Source organism: Lissotriton vulgaris, chromosome 5 (genome assembly GCF_964263255.1).
Source record: "Lissotriton vulgaris chromosome 5, aLisVul1.2, whole genome shotgun sequence".
In the NCBI taxonomy this organism is placed as follows: domain Eukaryota; kingdom Metazoa; phylum Chordata; class Amphibia; order Caudata; family Salamandridae; genus Lissotriton; species Lissotriton vulgaris.
Genome location: NC_141693.1, coordinates 1097760198 through 1097779585, shown reverse-complemented (window position 1 = coordinate 1097779585; position 19388 = coordinate 1097760198). Strand labels below are relative to the sequence as shown.

Below are 19388 nucleotides of genomic sequence, written 5' to 3'. Positions count from 1 at the left end.
AAAAAAGTCAGCCATTTTACATAGAAAAAATTGTTCATAACCTTTTGAGCTTCATGACTCCTCTTTCACCTGGTTAGAATTGGATTGCAGTTTTAGCTGAATGGTTTGGCATGTGATCCCAAGTGATCACTGCTTACTGACGGTTTCCGAAGCACACTAAGGGATTTTGCTGCACTCTAAGGAGCCCTGATCAGTGGTTCCAAGGTTAGAGTAGATTGAGGTAGTGCGCTAATGGATGTGACCAATCCACACAAAACTTTACATAAAGCTAACAACGTTACCACAACTACCAGAATTATATACAAAAAAAGTATGCTATCTTAGACGTGAAAGATGGTGTAATTTGTTTGCCTAACCGTTCCGGTAGCTGCGGTAAAGTTGACAGTAACTCAAAGCAATGACATCCCTCCATTGCCAAAAACCATTTTGGGAGGAAAAAAACAGCATAGGTACTGGTTTTCATAAAGAAGAATCTGTATAAAACTACGGTTTGTTTAACAACTTAAACAATTAGAGACAATTAGCACGCCTTTGAGGTGGCTGTATTATATCAAGTCATGGTGAGGGCCATTTTTTTCTCCGTCATCCACATTTCCTCTCAGTTCAACTAATTGCATATTATTTTTTGTGGATCCAGGTTGGATTTATTTAAAAATCTCCTGATGGTACAGGTGAGGGCTAAGTTATGTTTAGAAGAATATCATCTTGCTAAGTCCCAAGTAAATGTGCCCTTCTGACTGAAGTCTTTCATGAGCAACATCTGGCTCCCACGCCGGTTCATGCCTGCATACCACGAGCCATGGAAGGGTTAACTGGTAGGCAAATCACAGGCTGAGGCAAATTCAGCATTGTGCGATCTCTGTACTGAAACAGATTTACATATTTTGTGCTAAAACGATCCCAGGGAAAAGTCTCAAAAGTCCACACTGACATACATACATAATGGTGACTTAACTATCACTTCTTTCGTGTGAGCAAGGTGTAACTGCCGAAACGCGTAGCGTGGAAGTATAATAAACTTCCTGAAGTGACAGTCCTGTTGAGTACTGAGAGTGCATTATTTTGTGACGCGGAGTGGATTTGGAGATATATATATATATATATATATATTTATTTATTTATTTATTTATAGCGGGCCAGTTAGCAAATTGCTGCAAGCCCTTCACAAAAGTTATTTTGCACATTTTTTTTTCCATTGGCCGATCTGAAAGAAAAGGGTACCGGCTAACAGCGGCTCTTTGTTTTGTTTCATCTTTTTAGGTCTCGCCTGTCGATGCGCATGCGCATCGAGCAAGCGAGAGTATTGGGACTTATCCACTCTTTATCCACACTGCAAGGAATCGTGGCGATTCCTTGCAGTGCCCGTGACTTTTAAGCTCAATGCGCATGCGCATTGAGCTTAAAAGCGCGTGCACGTCTGTCTTGGTTTACCCGCTCCGCCCCCTCCCCTTCCCGCCGTCTCGCATTTCGCAATGCCCTCCTAACAACACACACACCCTCTCCCCCGCTCCGCCCCCTCCCCGCCATGTCGCATTTCTCCTCCACGAACAAGCGGCTGAATAGGTCTGACTGAGACATGAATCTCGCAGCAAAAGAAAGTCCTCCCGTGCAGACTTTTTTTTCCCACCCCGTTTCCGTCTTGGTTTACCCGCTCCGCCCCCTCCCCTTCCCGCCGTCTCGCATTTCGCAATGCCCTCCTAACAACACACACACCCTCTCCCCCGCTCCGCCCCCTCCCCGCCATGTCGCATTTCTCCTCCACGAACAAGCGGCTGAATAGGTCTCACTGAGACATGAATCTCGCAGCAAAAGAAAGTCCTCCCGTGCAGACTTTTTTTTCCCACCCCGTTTCTTTTAATAACTTGCACTATCTCGTCCCAAAAGGTAAGTTGTTTTTCCCTTCACAGTACAGGACGGTGATAAACACGGTCTTTAAAAAAAAATACCAGTGTGTAGATATGTTTTTGGCAGCGCCCTCGCTAGCCGTCGCAGCCCTGAGGTATCGGGTTGCTGCAGCAGTCCGGCGGACCCAGCCATTTAGCGAGTTAAAAGCACGCTCTTGCAGGCCAATCCGGAAATGTTCCAGGTCGGACTCAAAAACGACTTTATTATAACTTAAAAGCATTCTAAACCCTCTCAATTAAACACATTTACAAGAGCGGTTTGAAGATAGGCTATCTTTCCAAAGAAGCATAAATGTTATTGCACTTATGTCTAGATTAGAAGCTGCTCGAAAACAATCACAGCTCCTATATTTAAGTCAGTCATTCCGATATTCTTGCAAATTCTGATTCGAGCGTGAACTCCCCAGCGCCCGACTCTTATGCAAAAGTGGGGTGGTATAAGTAAGTGCACGCGGGGCATACTTCCCTGAACCGTTCCCACCAGTTAAGTTATCCAGCAATTAGTGTGGGGAAATACCAGGACCTATGAGGAATTCGCTGAGTTTCCTTTAGGCAAATTATACGAAATTAACCCTCCCCCCTCCCCCCACCCCCCAAAAAAAGACACTGCATTATGCTAATTTGCCAATGCAGCATGTTTTTTAGCACAAAATGTAGATGCAGGGTTGAGTTTCTCCCCGGGACTCATTTTGAGCAAAAACCTGCTCCGCCCCCTCCCCTTCCCGCCGTGTCGCATTTCTCCTCCCCTCTCCCCCCTCTTCCCTCCGTCTTGTTTTCCTTTCTCCACGAACAAGCGGCTGAATAGGTCTGACTGAGACATGAATCTCGCAGCAAAAAAAAGTCCTCCCGTGGAGACTTTTTTTTCCCACCCCGTTTCTTTTAATAACTTCTTGGCTGCGACCCTTCTTTTGTCTTTAAAAAAAAATACCAGTGTGTAGATATGTTTTTGGCAGCGCCCTCGCTTGCCGTCGCAGCCCTGAGGTATCGGGTTGCTGCAGCAGTCCGGCGGACCCAGCCATTTAGCGAGTTAAAAGCACGCTCTTGCAGGCCAATCCGGAAATGTTCCAGGTCGGACTCAAAAACGACTTTATTATAACTTAAAAGCATTCTAAACCCTCTCAATTAAACACATTTACAAGAGCGGTTTGAAGATAGGCTATCTTTCCAAAGAAGCATAAATGTTATTGCACTTATGTCTAGATTAGAAGCTGCTCGAAAACAATCACAGCTCCTATATTTAAGTCAGTCATTCCGATATTCTTGCAAATTCTGATTCGAGCGTGAACTCCCCAGCGCCCGACTCTTATGCAAAAGTGGGGTGGTATAAGTAAGTGCACGCGGGGCATACTTCCCTGAACCGTTCCCACCAGTTAAGTTATCCAGCAATTAGTGTGGGGAAATACCAGGACCTATGAGGAATTCGCTGAGTTTCCTTTAGGCAAATTATACGAAATTAACTCTCCCGACCCCCCAAAAAAAGACACTGCATTATGCTAATTTGCCAATGCAGCATGTTTTTTAGCACAAAATGTAGATGCAGGGTTGAGTTTCTCCCCGGGACTCATTTTGAGCAAAAACCCGCACCGCCCCCTCCCCTTCCCGCCGTGTCGCATTTCTCCTCCCCTCTCCCCCCTCTTCCCTCCGTCTTGTTTTCCTTTCTCCACGAACAAGCGGCTGAATAGGTCTGACTGAGACATGAATCTCGCAGCAAAAGAAAGTCCTCCCGTGGAGACTTTTTTTTCCCACCCCGTTTCTTTTAATAACTTCTTGGCTGCGACCCTTCTTTTGTCTTTAAAAAAAAATACCAGTGTGTAGATATGTTTTTGGCAGCGCCCTCGCTTGCCGTCGCAGCCCTGAGGTATCGGGTTGCTGCAGCAGTCCGGCGGACCCAGCCATTTAGCGAGTTAAAAGCACGCTCTTGCAGGCCAATCCGGAAATGTTCCAGGTCGGACTCAAAAACGACTTTATTATAACTTAAAAGCATTCTAAACCCTCTCAATTAAACACATTTACAAGAGCGGTTTGAAGATAGGCTATCTTTCCAAAGAAGCATAAATGTTATTGCACTTATGTCTAGATTAGAAGCTGCTCGAAAACAATCACAGCTCCTATATTTAAGTCAGTCATTCCGATATTCTTGCAAATTCTGATTCGAGCGTCAACTCCCCAGCGCCCGACTCTTATGCAAAAGTGGGGTGGTATAAGTAAGTGCACGCGGGGCATACTTCCCTGAACCGTTCCCACCAGTTAAGTTATCCAGCAATTAGTGTGGGGAAATACCAGGACCTATGAGGAATTCGCTGAGTTTCCTTTAGGCAAATTATACGAAATTAACCCTCCCCCCCCCCCCCCCCCCACCCCCAAAAAAAAGACACTGCATTATGCTAATTCTCACTCACCCTCACTCTCACTCACCCTCACTCACCCTCACTCTCACTCACCCTCAACCCCTCACTCACCCTCACTCACCCTCACCCTCACTCACCCTCACTCTCACTCACCCTCACTCACCCTCACCCTCACTCACCCTCAACCCCTCACCCTCACACAGTGCAATAGGTCTCGGCGCATTTGAGTTAGAGCTTTTAGATTTGTTTATGGCTTTTTTTATTTGTAATTCTTTAGCATTGGCTACAGGAAACAAAAATGCTAAAGATTTACAAAAAAAAACCATAAACAATTCTAAAAGCACTAACTCTAATGCTGCGAGACCTATTGCATTTCCAATGCTTGTTTATGTACCTGAGTGTGTGCTAGCGCTGCCACCTTTTAGCACTATTTGATGACTCATTAGATACGTTGAAGGATTATATCTGGGGAGTTGGCTTACTGGGTGTCCGAATCTTCCTGCCTATCACTCCAACCTGTGCCTGCCTGCATGTTCGTCTGGCAGTGTTTTATAACTTATTGATAGCCTTGTAAATGGCTCCTTCCCCCTGCTTGCCTGTGTCCTCCTAAGGTGACTGTGCATGCTTGCACTCATGTATCTGCTGAGTGTCCTCATCTCATGGATGTTTCCGCATGGGATCCAGGCTTGCAGTTTTCTGCAGGCCTCCGTGGGTAGGCTGAGTCACGGTACCCACGCCCATACCTTCGGATCTTCCTGGAAGTCATGTGGTCAGTGGTTCCTTCGTGGCGCTTTGTTACCCAGCCTGTTGTGACATCCTACGCTAGCTGATTTCTGGGAGTTACTGGTAACCTGAATCCTACTTGTAGTGTGGAGATGGTGGTAAGTGGAGGTAGATTTTGGAAGGAAGGTGGGTGAAGGGAGCACTCCCCTGATCCTGGTTGCAAGTAAGGAGCACGTAGCACTCTCAATGCAAAGGTGGTTCTGTGGACGATCCGTTCAGCATGGATGCCGGATACTACAGCCTTTCATATCACGTACCTAAGAATCAGGAAGAAATACTTCATCTTCATGAAATGTACAACCTCTCCAACGCTGTTTTTCTCCGTTCAAAGCACAGCCTCGGAAAATGTAGAGCTGGCAATTACCCAAGGGCGTGACTACACTCGACTAAAGAGGCTGTCTCTGACATCTCAGCACCAGATGCTTAAACGTGACATAATCATATGATGACAGCTGAAAAAAAGCGTTTAAACACTACCTTTTGGAGAATTTAAACACTACCTTTTGGAGTGACTACTGAAAGCCTAAAGCCCACTAGCAACGACTAAAATAAACTGCAGTTTTGAGAGAATGACACACATACCATGGACAGAGAAGGTCGCAGAGTATTCTGGGACTACAAGCAGGCTTATTTACCTTGATTGGTTTACATTTTACCACTGAAATCAGAGTAACAACAACTAAAAAGACGTGCCATTCACATCTGTGTCTATGCACCCTTTTCCTTTTTTAAACAGTGAGTTTAAAAGTTAACACGACACTAGTCATAATACTGTTAACATACTTGCCAGAACTGCAGAGGGTAACTCATATATTTTCTGTACGTTTCACAACAATGTCAGTCAGGTTATTTCAAGCATTAAAAAGTTACTAATATGTTCAAATAGGCTTCTAGAAACAGGCTACCAGCGCCTGAGAAAAAATACCGAAAGACAAGGTGTGATGTCATGTTCTGCGAGACTGCCAAAGTTGTGTTTTGGCAGTGATATCATCTATAGAACACTCAATTGGCAACATTTCAAGACACAAAATATAATCTCATTTCGCTGAGGCTGTAGTTCCATTCTCCACTGCAATCCCTTCTCCTCTTTTGTTTACCAGCGACACAAAAAATACAAAACTCAACAAGCACTAGCAAAGCCAATTGGTCTGGTCTGCACAACCAGCCTTTTGGCTTTGTCGCTGTATTTTTTTTGTACCATGGTTTTATAAAACATTGTTGTGGGACCTGCCTGGCCCTAGTAATTTTTTTTTTTTTAAATTGTAAAAATGTTGAATATTTTTTGGTCTCAAAAAGCACACATTGCCAGAGTGGTCCCTGGCACTGAACAGAACTACTTTGTATGTACCACTTGTTCACAGTGAGCTATGCCAGCGGCACAACGACAGCAGATCAATTAAAGTGGGTTGACTAAAATATATATATATGTGATCATGGGCTCAAGGGCCCGAGACGCTTCATGGCGGAGAGAGAAATGCACAAATAAATATCTGGCAAAATTACCTGACTGGGTCCGGTTCGTTTTTTATCCTGACTACAGCGAGGGATACAACGAAGTTCCTGGAATATATATATATATATATATATATATATATATATATATATATATATATATATATATATACATACACACACACACACACATATATATATATATATATATATATATATATATATATACACATATATTGCTGCATACATTGGGCAAAAAAGAAGCATAGAACTCTTGGTGCTTTAGGTGGAGAGCACCTCCTGTATAGAGCACCCTACAACACCAGTGACACCTCAAATGTCTGCTTTTCTATCTACGTTTTTAAGCATAGGATTAAAAACAGATTTTTTGAGTTCAACAAATGTAGAGTGCTGCTGGTGTTGTAGGGTGCTCTATACAGGAGTTGCTCTCCACTTGAACTTGGGAACTACCCAAAGTTCTCTGCTTCTTTTTTGCATATATGTATATATTTATATAATACATATGTGTGTGTGTGTGTTTAAAGTCCTTAAGAACAGTTATCTATCTTTTAACTCTCCTGTCCATCCTAAACGCAGAAGGGCCTCCTGGGAAGTATCTCAGTACATGATGAAGCGGTGATTGTGGGAAATCTCGGTCTTAGCCAGCTTCCCAAAAAGTGAGTGCCTTTACAAACCCAGATTGTTTTCAGCCGTTAGCTGGTGTCACAAATAAAAGGTTGTGCTGCCTCATCTAGATGTCCTCCATCAGGCAACCTCCACTATCCTGGCCTGAAACATACTGAAGTCTTTGAAAGAATATAGCACATTCATTTTTCCTGTCAAAAAGGAGACACCAGTGGCATGGAAGTATCTATCTATGGCAATAAAAGTCTATAGTTTATTGCATTCCAGGTAGGAAGTGCTCCTCGTCATACGTTCGTACATTCTGTGCTAATACCACCCCGATCCCAATATCAAATGAGGAAGTCACCTTCTCCGGTCCAATTCCCACCATAAGCTTCACACTTGATTCTTGTAATTTTAATTTGTATCCGTAATAACGGAGGTGCAATAAAGAACATACCAAATGAACAGTCTGAAACAACTAATTCATAAATGACGCAGGAACAGATATTAAATAGGAAAATTCAAATACGAAGGTATGAAAAAACATAGCATCTGTATATCACCTACTGATTGAATCATGGGATGCTACTATTCTCATCAATGACCATAATGCAACCCCATAGCTTATAGAACTGTTTAGATCGCTTTGCCTTCTCGGCATACAGCCTTTCTCTGCCCCTGACACTCCACATTTTCCCAAACCAGTCTGCAAAGGATGGGACTATTTTAGACCCCCAATTTTGTAAAAGTGTGGACCTGACCACTAGCATTGAGATAACTATTACCTTCTGATCCCTCTTCAATCCCAAAGGCATGCAGTAATAGCCCATAATACCGAGTAAGGGGTTCTGAGGATCACGAGCTGCGGGTCATCTTCCAAAAATCTAAATATGCTACACCAAAAATTGCCTAGTTTATCACAGTGGCAGATCGCCTGGAACCAATTTCCGGTATCTATTGCATCACATCTAAAGCACTGGTTCAATTGCTCTTCATATATTTTACTTCAAAATTGGGAAATCTGGTAGATAAACCATTTAGACAAAAACTGCATTTTACGACAATTTGCGCCCCTCAATGTTTTGAAATCCAGTTAATTTATTACATGCCAATTATTGCACATCAATGTAATTAATCCCTTTCTCCTTAGCCAAGTTAGCAGAGATCTGGCTATAGATACCCACTTTATCACAAGATAGTAGATATCTATACCAGTCCCCAACCTTCTTCTGTTGAATACTAATTAAATGATCTGCTAACTCCCTCTTCTCAGCCAGGTTTGGGATCCATATGGTGCAAATGGCAATGAATTACTATACGACCACTGGAACAAGCTTTTTGCTGACAATGGAATCTTCTATTTCCTCCCAAGTTTTCCATTCATCACAAACCAGGATATCGTCTAGTTTAACAACTAGCTTTTGGCAGTGGCTACATCCATTGTTGTCCCAATCCCCCAATCAATATGGCCAATAATATACTCTGAATTTGTGTACTGGAGATTATATATATTTTTTATTTATTTCACTTTCTTCTGAAAAACCATTTGAGAGTCATGTATCTAACTTTTTGTAGATTTGGACAAGCGTAAGGGGTCACAAAAAAGTTCTCTGGGGTCATTATATCCACAAGTTCATTATGCAGATGGTAAAACAATGAACCAGATTTTGTAAATCTAAAAGAGAACTGTGCAAAATGAGAAAAACAATATGATCTCAAGTTAGGAAGGGCTAGACCCCGTTAGTACACATTCCTATATAACATTTCCAAGGATATTTTCCGGCTATCTCTAGTCCATAAAAATAACGAAATCGTGGTATCTGCTTTTTTTGTAATTAAAAGTACTAAATGCAGAGAGTGACGGCAAACAAAACGTTAAATAACAGGAGAAGTACCATCTTTATTAGGGTAACATCCCAAAGGCGTAAGAGGTAGTAGTAGCATCCACTTGTTTAATAATGCTTTCACTTTATGCAGAAGTGGCTTATAATTCATGTTGTACAACCCACCTACATTCTTGGTACAAAAACGGCCAAATAGCATTTTGGTTGGGTATGTGCACAAGCCCTAAACTCAGGCAACAATTTCTCCCTCCAGCAGTTATAAAGAATAATCTCAGTTTTGCCTTAATTCATTTTATATCCCCCTAAAATGTTAAATGCCATGAAGATCTCGAACACCCTCTCTTGTACTGAACTCTCGGGGCCAATAATAACATTAGATCATCCACATATAATTTGATTTTGGACATTTGGGGCTTCACACTTGATTCTAACATGCCAATAATGACAGGGTCAGCTCAGTAGCGGAGGTACAGTACTCTCCAGTGTAACTTGTAGGATGCTTCTAGAGGGAGGTGTTGCTAATGCCTGGCTTAGTACTGGACATCGACTCTTAAAGCTTGGCGGGTCCTGAATGCAGTGTTTTAACTAATTTCTGGAACAAGGCTGAGACCCTTAACTCTTTTGCTTGGAGTACACTGCACAAATATGCAGTTGGTGTGTCGTTCTGCTGATAGCATGGACTTGTATACTTTTACAGAAGAATCGTATGCATCGTCCATACAGTAACTTTATCACTTGGCTCTTTGAAAAGATGCCTTGGAATACTGTTCTTTAAAGACTGCATCAGGTTTCCGTTGACGTACAGTACGAAGTATCTGAGGAACAAAACTGGATTTTGCCAGCACTCACTCAGCCTCGGAAAACCAGAATTATGTTTATTGTTTATTTATTGGACGTATGTATAAAGAGCCTTCGTTCAGAGAATTCCTACACATAGATGAGTCAACATCTCCTTGCACCACTGTCTCAACATAGTGATGTAAAATGGCGTGCAACTCAACTCAAGAAGACCAGCTATATTCTCATAAGCTAGTCAGATCATGTACGAGACACACACTATACTCTATTCTGCTTGCGTAACATACACCTATTCAACAACATCCGAACCATGCTGCTTCTTGATAAGAAGAGCACAATCTTGACGCATTCTTTGTTTCCCAAGTTGGCACACATCGCCTTGGTAGAAACCAGCATGCTCATACCTCCAGAAGATCAAGAGAAGCCCAAAAACAAATTATGGTTCAAGGATCCACTACACCGGTTCAACCAAAGTATCTGCAAGGTGGAAACTGCAGGCTAAATTACACATTCTACTGCATTCCAATGCCATCGGCCACAAGAGTAGCATGCCAGGACCACCTGAAGGTTGGTTTCGATCAATTCATAGAATTATTTTATCTTTCCTACAATTAACTTCTGAGGATCCATAATTTTACTGGCAGAATTTGAAAAAGCCACGTGATTCGATTGGGGAGAAGCCTATTCAAGCCAGCGGTAGACATAAAGGAGGACATTAGCGACTTCTCATATCCACCTATCCCTGACCGCCTTGTGAATAAGGTGGAAGCAGTGTGCCAGCCAGGGTTCCCTTGCACTTTATGAATGAATCCTGCTTTTGCAGGCTTCCTATCACCACTGCTATGATTTTGTGTGGAAGAATATGTAATTCATGCTGCTACATCCCATTGGGAAACAGAAAGCCATGGCTCCTAAAGCTTGTTTGTAATATGTAGCGCACCCCAATTTATAACTATAAGCAAACGCAAACCTGCTTTGAGCATTCCAAACTGTCTGAGCCTGTGCAACACGTGCCTCCTTATACTGCACCTGCTTTAGGCTGGTACAACTCTTTCAGACATCTAGCCCTACATTTTATTAGAATAGTAGTTTGTTTGTTTTTAATATATATTCTTCAGCCCTCTTTTAAGGAAGCTTGTTGCTGCTCTCTAGTTCAATTATTTTAACACATTTTATTCCAAGACGTTTAGCCAGATTGTAAGCATGTAAATAAAACATAAATATTCCCAGGGGCTAGAATGTTTATAAAGATGGTGTGTGGCAAGTGCACAGTCCTGTAAAATGTTTTATTTGTGCAGCATAAAGCATGCATCGCTTTAGCCAGGCTTGGAAGCATTGCATGAATTTACTCTTTGCGAAACAGGCCACTCAGTACATGTTTTAGGTCTAGGGGTGGGCGAGGGCCATCATTCTGCGTTACTGTGCTGCAAACACAACTGAGGGGCACTATTTATTTAAAGGATTAGAAGGGGCTTGACACACAAAGGAGTGTTTCAGACCACTCTCCAGATAACAAGATAAGTAAAACCGTGATTTGATTTGCTAGATAAATAGATTGACTGGTACTGCACGAGAAGAGCGCTCTAAGGCCTCATTTATGAAGGCCTTGCACCGCCGGTGCGTCACTTTTAACATGGGAAAAATGACGCACCGGTGGCGCAAAGCCTTCATAAATAAGGTACCTTGTCTTTTAAATATCACGGAATCATGTACTTGCAGTACTGCGGTTTGTTAAGACTGTTTTCCAGTTCCTTTTTTGAGAATTCTGAAAAACAAGTGAATGGAAGAATTGGCTGTTGCCCAGAATTGTAAGTGTTGGCCTAAGTACGGCAACTTTGAGTTTTGGGCAAAGCATTGTCCAAATCCTCCAATAGCTGAAGAAATAATATTTCCCGCTGTTGGGATTTTCCAGAGGAGATTTTGATGCTCTGCGTAAATTATTCCCGGGTGTCGAGAGTTTAAGTGAAAGGTTGTTCAATGGAGACCTTAACATTTAAAGCATATAGGAGGCCTGCTATAAAGCAAGGCAAACGCAAGAAAAATAATAGTCAAAGGGGAACAAGAGAAGTGAAAGAAACGCGCAGTTTGGGATATTCGTAGAAATGCATGCAGGGAACTATCAAAGGGCACTGCAGGTTGTTTTTTTAATCCATGAGTACCAGTGAAAGAGAGGCAGCAAAAGCATACGGACCATCACAGGAAACCGGAAATAGCAGCTTACTGTCGTTGATTTTAACCTAACACGTATTTTGATGTGTGACAGCCTCTTGGCTTCCTTTGTTACCATTATCGTATTTTTCTTTTTTGTTGAAAGACATGCTGCAGTAAGTAACTCTTCAGATTTCAGTTCAGGGCTCTAATTTTTGGTCTAAACCTTAAGCTTTTCCCCTCTCCTTGTCCAAAAATACACCATCGTGTATTGTGTTATGACAAATGCAAATTGATAAATGGCTGCTTGCATTTTGAACATTCTTACCTACCCAATTCAATTTACACAGGATAGAGAGGCCTAAAAAATGAAGCGAATAATTAAACTTCGCAGCTGAAAGCAACCGCTGCGCATTCGTATTGCAGGCAAGACGTTGTGGGGAAGAGTGTCGCAACTACAGAACCAGACAGGAGTCCCAGTGTCTGCTCATCATCCTGTTAAAAAAACCTGACCTTGTCTAACGTAATTTGGAGCTCATGTAAAGCGCTCCAGTAGCTCGCTTTGCATAAAAATGCATAATAACGGTGTGGGTGTAAGAATCCTGAGAGGCAGACACTAGGTCATTCTTCGTGTGCACCCTGCAGCTTTAAGAACAAAGCGATGACATCACCCGACTACAACTCCCAGCAGGCCATGAACTCCCTGCGCCACCAGGCTCAGCAACGGCTGACATCAGTACAGAGTGCGGCTTCTGATAGGCCAAAAGTGTGGCGGCGCTTCGGTTTCCAGGACCAATGGGATGCGCGGGGTTTGTCTCCATGTGGAAGCCATGTGTTTCCTCAGCAGGCAGACGAGGCGGAGGAAAAGATGGGGGCTGGGCTGCAGCAGCTGGCGAGGAGAGGAGAGAGGAGCGCGCACCTGAGCTGCGGCTGGTACCCTGGACCACAAGGACGGGCTGCGGCAGGCTCAGATACCCACGGTGGGACGCGGGAAAGAAGGGCACGGTCACCCGCTTCTCAGACAGGAGTAGGCCGCGGGAAAGAAGGGCACGGTCACCCGTTTCTCAGACAGGAGTAATGTTTTCAGGCAAAGCTGCTCACCCAGAATCCTTTCCTTTACCCCACCGCATTACCACTAAAGGATTCAGAGTAAAAATCTTTACTACATCCGTCTATCAAATGTTTTAGTATTGGCGACTAACGATTGTATTAGTATTGGCAGCTGGCACGTGCGTGTAGTAAACAAGTTGAAGGCTGAAATAACAGCGTGTGTGATAAGCCTTTAAGTCGGTAAAGTTTCTCAGTGGGTTAAGTTCTCATTGCAGAGATCTGCCTGCGTGACATGCAAGTCTTGCAAGGTTTCGTTCCTTGCAAAGGTGACTAACTGTAAAAATAAATCCCTGCCTAGGAATATGGCCCCATCGACGTGCAGAGAAAATAGGCGGGCGTGAGTTTAAATAGGGCGTATCTTACCAGCAAGATTTCAGTCCAATTAAGAGGAAGTTCTCTGTGTGGTGATAAGACATTTTCCCCATACCGAATGTTTCGCTTTTATGCAACCTCGATGTAAAGGCCTTGTTTTAAATTTCTGGATTTATGTAATTCATTTTGAGTAAAGTGTGATTGGAGACCTATTTTAATGATTTGGCCATTATTTACACCTGCTCCAGTGACATCTGCAGTCTTTTTAGCAAGTGTTGCACAGTTTCTCAAAACACAGGATTTTCTTGTTTTTAGTTGCTGAAATATTTGTTTTACTGTTTTTGTTTCTCCTTGAAATTGAGTCATGTTTTACTCCGTTTTCAGTAAAAGACAACTGTAAATAATAAACAAGTGCCCTTATACGGCATAATAATTTGCTTTGGGTATTTAGAATAGCTTGTGGCTAGCTCCAAGGATAAGCTTGAGGCTTTAAGAAAAACCTTCGCAGCATCTGAATCATGAGGTTCTACGCGGAACTGCATTGTGTTTCTGTGAAATCCTATTACAGAAACCAGGATGTGATGAGGGGCAGCAGCATGGAGGTAAAAAGGGTGAGGGGACAAAGTACACAAACGTCATTGTACATGTGTCCATGACAATGATTTCAATTCGAGAGCACTTCTCTGCCTGCTTGTACTGCTATACAACTTAAGTAAAATAATCATGTCGATGTTACATACCTTACAATGGTAATTGAAATGTGGTGTGTAAAGAGAGACTTCCACGTTCTCTACTATTTACATGTTTATTCCGATCCTTTGGCATGAGGGTGTGGGAGCTACAATTCAATCTTTCAGTATGCAGGTGTGGGTATTCCGATTAAATCTTTTAGAATGCAGGTGTTTGGGCTGTATTGACCGGGTGCCCATGACTTGTTTGGTTGCATTCAGGTTGTTCGATTACATTTTCAGTGGTTAATCCGCCATGACTGTCCAAAGAAAACAGTAACATACATCTCATATTTCTCCTTGTTTCTTTCTCTCTGTTACTCCTGGCACTTGTACCTGGTAGTAAGCCAATGATTTCACTCCTCGCAGATATTCGTTTGAGTACCCCATGAAAGTGAGTTTTGACAACTGGAACTGAGGGGCTTATTTACTAGATGGTTTTGTGTCCCTATACGTATATTAAGATGTAATATGTTTATTGATACTGCCGTGCTATGTATTTACTGTTGCTTTTATTTTCCCCTGTTTTAGTAAGATAAGAGGTAAATTGTACTTTTATGGTTGTAACAAACCAAATAAAGTTTGTTTTGACTGACTGACTGAACTGAGGGGCTTATTTACTAGATGGTTTTGCGTCTCTCTTGCGTGGTGGTGCAAGGTGGTACAAGAGTGACAAGCCTTAAATCCGGTTTATTAATCCATTCAAGAACACTTTGCGTGGTCCTTTGTGACTACATAAATCTAGAGTAAGGCAGCGCAGCACAAATCGCTGCCTTGCCACTCTGCCCAGGTAAGGCTTTCCATGGGTGTTGCGTGGGTGTTCCCACGCAACTCCCATGTTTTTTTACTCATTCCCAGATTTACTAGAACTGGTAGTCCTGGTAATGTGCCACAACGTATGCCTTCCCAGGAGAGGCCTAACGAGGAGAAAAATATTTTTCTTTGTTACTTCCTCTTTCTGTATGTTTTGCATTCTGAGGCAAACATTGAGGAAAATGCCTCTCAGGGTTGCTTTTGTGCAGGAAGGTGTCCCTTCCTGCACAAAAACAATCCAACATGCAATGCAGGCACTAGGCTGCCAAAAGTGCACCAGCGCAGTGGAAAAGGCCGGAATCACCGTATTGCAAAATACAGCGCATTCTTGCCTTTTCCCTGTCGTGCAGCGTAGCAAAGTGACTTGCTGGGCTGCACTGCGTGATAACTTCGTAAATAGGCCCGAGTGTTTATTGCTTCTTCTTCACATGCATCTCAAAAGTATGAATGTCTCAATTAGCTACTAACAGGGTTGGACTGGCCATTCTATCAATCCTTCTGTTTTCCTAGTGGGCTGCAGCACAGGTGGATGTATTCAGAGCAGGATGGGCCACCTTGACCCTGAAACAAACGCCCATAAACTCGAACTATTCACGGCCTCCTGCAGTGTTGATCTACTTTCAGCATTTTTTGCTCGTTTTGATTTCCATTCTGGGCCTGAAGCCCTCGGTACTACCTGCAGATACTTCACCCTTGGTAATACTCCCAGGTACCGTGTCCTCCAGGTAACCATGCTGCGTTATCATGGGTTATAAATATTTAATCTCTTTTGTTTTCTCCTCTGCTCACCTTTGGAGACAGGCCAAATATCAGTATTGCACTGTGTATACAATAGGGTAATTACAAAACGTGCATTGTAAATATTAAGAGCATAATTCCTTAATCTGGCACGTGCTACTTTAGAACAGCATGTCTAGGAGGCGTACAATAGCACGTCACAGGTCGTCAAACAGTAATGTATACGTTATTCAAAGCACACCACTAACGTGGCACGTAAAGGCACGGCTCCGGGGCATTAGAAGTGCACTCCATGTTAGCCTCACAGTGACATGCCTTGTGTATTTTAGACGGAGAACAGAAACTGCAGCAAACACGCGAGCGGTACGTGGCGTCCCCTGTTATAAATAAACCCGTTTTGCAGTGGAAGGCCAGCAGCGGCGTGCCCCGCGCTGCACTATCTGCTGTGTTGTGCCACGGAAAGCGTAAAACAATACAGGGGGCTCGTGTTGACCTCGAATACCAAGGGCTGGGAAAGCACTGCTTTGGGACTAGCAGGTTGATTATCCATACACCGGCTCCCGCTGCAGCCTCCCCTCTCCGCCCAGTGCATACAATGAACCAGGGCATCAATAAAGGCAGGTCTGTCTGGGCACAAAGACCCCGTGGCTACAACTGCCATGTGTGCCTCCCCCCTTCGCCAACACGCACACACACTCCTTCCATGCCTACGTGACCGACATGCAGAAGCAGCACCCCTGGTTACGAACATGGAAGCACCCTTGGGTAACCGGCTCATATCTGAGTCAGAGGGAAATAAAATAATATACGTATAAAAACAGAACTACATTTGTTGTGCAAACCCTCCCTGTACAGATAGAGAGCCTTCGCTCTGAACAACAACTGCAAGGATCTTTTTCTAAAAATACTTCGCTAGATTAGTTAAAAGGCTTTAGCTAACACGAGACAGGGATCACTGTGTGCAGGGAAGGCGGGGGGAGGGGGCGGGAAGCAGCAGTCCCATGGAACCTCCTGTCGTTTCCCCCTAATTCTATTTTACTGTAATTTTTCATTTGAAAAGTCCCGACGTTAATTCTGCCCTCCCTTTAATAAAGCGTGAAACTTAATTAGTGTACTGCTGGCGCTATACTTAAAAAAATGAAATGTGTGTTTAAATCAGCTCAACTGTAAGTGTTCAAACTCTTGTTCCCTGGTGGAAAGGAAAATGATCGCTGCCCGCCGGTTTCTCCGAGATCTTTTTTTTCCTCCCTCAGCAGCTTGTAAACGATTCCCCATGTACAGTCAGCAGAAAACTGGGACAAAACAAGTCGGTGCAGCGGGGAGAAGGTTGGGTTTATGTTTTTTTGTGCTGCAGAAAATGAAGTCCCCTGTTGGTGGGTCCCTCCCTTGTCTGGCTGGTGTTTGTCAGTGATGCTGCAATTCCCAACTGCCTGCCTGCGACCCTGCCCTCCCACACAAGCCTTATTTTCGGACTGGCGTTTTTATTGTTTTATGTTCCATCTAAAAAATGACTCGCCTTCGTTTTAAAAAAGAGAGACAACTACTTCTCCTTTTTGTTTTGGGCTCAGTGTGTTCTTTGTGAGTGGTGCACACGCACCCGTGCACGTTGTCACGCAGGGCGTCTAAATCCGCAGACCTAGTTTCTGAAAATGTTTGTCCATCGCGGGGCACCCTGCCTCGGTGGTTTTAAGCCTAGTCTGCTGCAAGAAGGGGGCTTTCTGTACAATCATATTCAGCCGCATCATCTGCATTTGTTGCCACAGAGAGAGCTTTGTTCTCTGGTCAGCCTGGCATTTCTGAGTACGCACATATATTCAAGCTCGGATTTCTATCAAACAAGTTGTTTCTTTAACAGAACGCAGGCATTACAGTGGTTGTGCCCCCTCGCTATGCCCCCTTCGCTACGAGTCTTGCCAGCTCTCGAACTAGAGTACACTGGGGATTTACCCTTTGTTACCCAAGCCAGGCATGGTGGCATCACCAGCAAACATACTTTAGGGCATTACAGGCTGCAGAGTGCTCTTACTTTTGTTCTCCTTCTCCACCCTCTCCAGGTAGCTGGCTGCCTCCAGGATGACCTGCACATTCTGCAGGAAGGTGTTGATGCCCTGCATGGGGTCAGCGTTCATGGGGTCGGTGTTCAAGAGTTCACAGAAAGGGTTCCTGGGCATCTCCTGCTGCTCGGGGGACGTGTCCATGGACTCCTCGTCCTCGCAGTCCAGCTCCTTCCTCGGGCGGCCCCTCTTGCCCATGTTCCGTGCTGGTCTGTGGAGTGGCAGGCGGTGGCAGGCTCCCAGACAGCCTGCAGCAGACTTTCTACTCCTGCTCCGTCTGTATGTTGTTGTCAGGGAGCTGAATGAAACACAGGACTGTCTGGGCTGTGAAAGGGTGGCCGGGCCGGTCCTAGCGCCGGCCGCTTCTTGCCACTACTCTGTCCCCCCCCTATACTGAAGGAGCGCCCAGCTCTGTTGCCGCCCAAGCCCGCGTTTAACCGCCCCTTGTACACGCTGCAAGGCAAAGGTGAGGCGTGGGTGCCACGGGGGTCACCAAAGCTGAAAGTGAGCTCGCTGCACTTGTTGCAGAGAGGAGCTCGACTTTATTTGTGCGCTTTACTGCAACGCCTGCACCGAAGATTATTTTTCCAAACTCTTCTTTATTGCAACCGTAGAGGCGCCCCCTCTAGAACCACTTCGTTTTAATTCCAGGCTATCAGTGAAGTTTTGGTAGGTGTTTAGTAGAAAATATATACATCTGGCAAATTCCATAATTCTATTTTCAAAATGTCCTCTGAGTGCACTTTGGTGACATTTGAGCGCGACTTGCATGCGACGAGTGTTATTAGTAACATGACAACATTTTAGAAGAGAAAAGTGAGAAGGTTAAAAAAAATAATTGGGATAATGTATTTCTCTCATTGACTTATACTGCGGCCTGAATCGGGTCTATTGTAATTAAGGCTCCCAGTTTTCCGTTTTTATTGATTTTTACAGACAGAAAACAACGTGCCGAGGTCTGTATTTATTTTTAAATGTAGAAAAAAAACAGAAAATTGTGCTTCTTGTGAGTGACTCTCCATACTGTTCTTCATGTATTCCAGGCCAATAGTTGAACACACAAACCGCACGGGGAGGTAAAAAATGAGATGAGATGTCCTTAATTACAGGCATAGCTAAGTATACATGTGTATATAATGCTGATATATACCTGTGGGCGTAGATTTTTTTTTCATTTTTGGCTGCCTAAAACACAAAAGAAATATGAATAAATACCAATAAGTTGCTTAAAAAATAAATTTGGATAAATACAGATTGAAATGTTAAAAAAATAAATACCATAAAACCAGGAGCCCTAATTGTAATGCATGGGACTTGCAAATGTGCTGCTACTGAATCGGATATCATAGATGCATATATACGTTTTTTTCCTTACCTGTTAGATACATGCCAACATTTTAGAGCAGACAAGTGGGAGATTAAAAAAAAAATAGTCAGAAGAATATATTTTCCTCACTGACATATTGAAGCAGTGGCGATCCAAGATGGCGGAGTGAGGATCTGTGCTGAGCAGCTCACCTGGAGGCTCCTCTCCTTCCCTCTTATGGTGAAACGTTCGCGATGGAGAGGCTGCATTAGACATAGCACTTAACCCCAGGAAGACAGCGGGGGCATCACAAGAGGAAAAAAAGAACAAGAAACAGGTTTTGGAGCTCTAGTGTGGCGGTGGCGTTTCTTACCGATGCTAAGGCTCCCGGACACGGCTTGGCTTTTCCGGCGGACGATCCGA

At 43.7% G+C, this 19388-nt stretch overlaps 1 protein-coding gene across 1 annotated transcript in view; it reads right to left on the bottom strand.

Annotated features, from left to right (window-relative positions):
• The window catches only part of MXI1 (MAX interactor 1, dimerization protein), a 126311-nt gene extending 108342 nt beyond the window's left edge, over positions 1-17969 (bottom strand). Inside the window, exon 1 of the mRNA XM_086922768.1 lies at positions 17632-17969. Within this exon, the coding sequence (XP_086778894.1) occupies positions 17632-17857 (226 nt within the window). The 5' untranslated portion in view covers positions 17858-17969. The remainder of the gene's footprint in view (positions 1-17631) is intronic.
• Positions 17970-19388: the final 1419 nt, after the last annotated feature.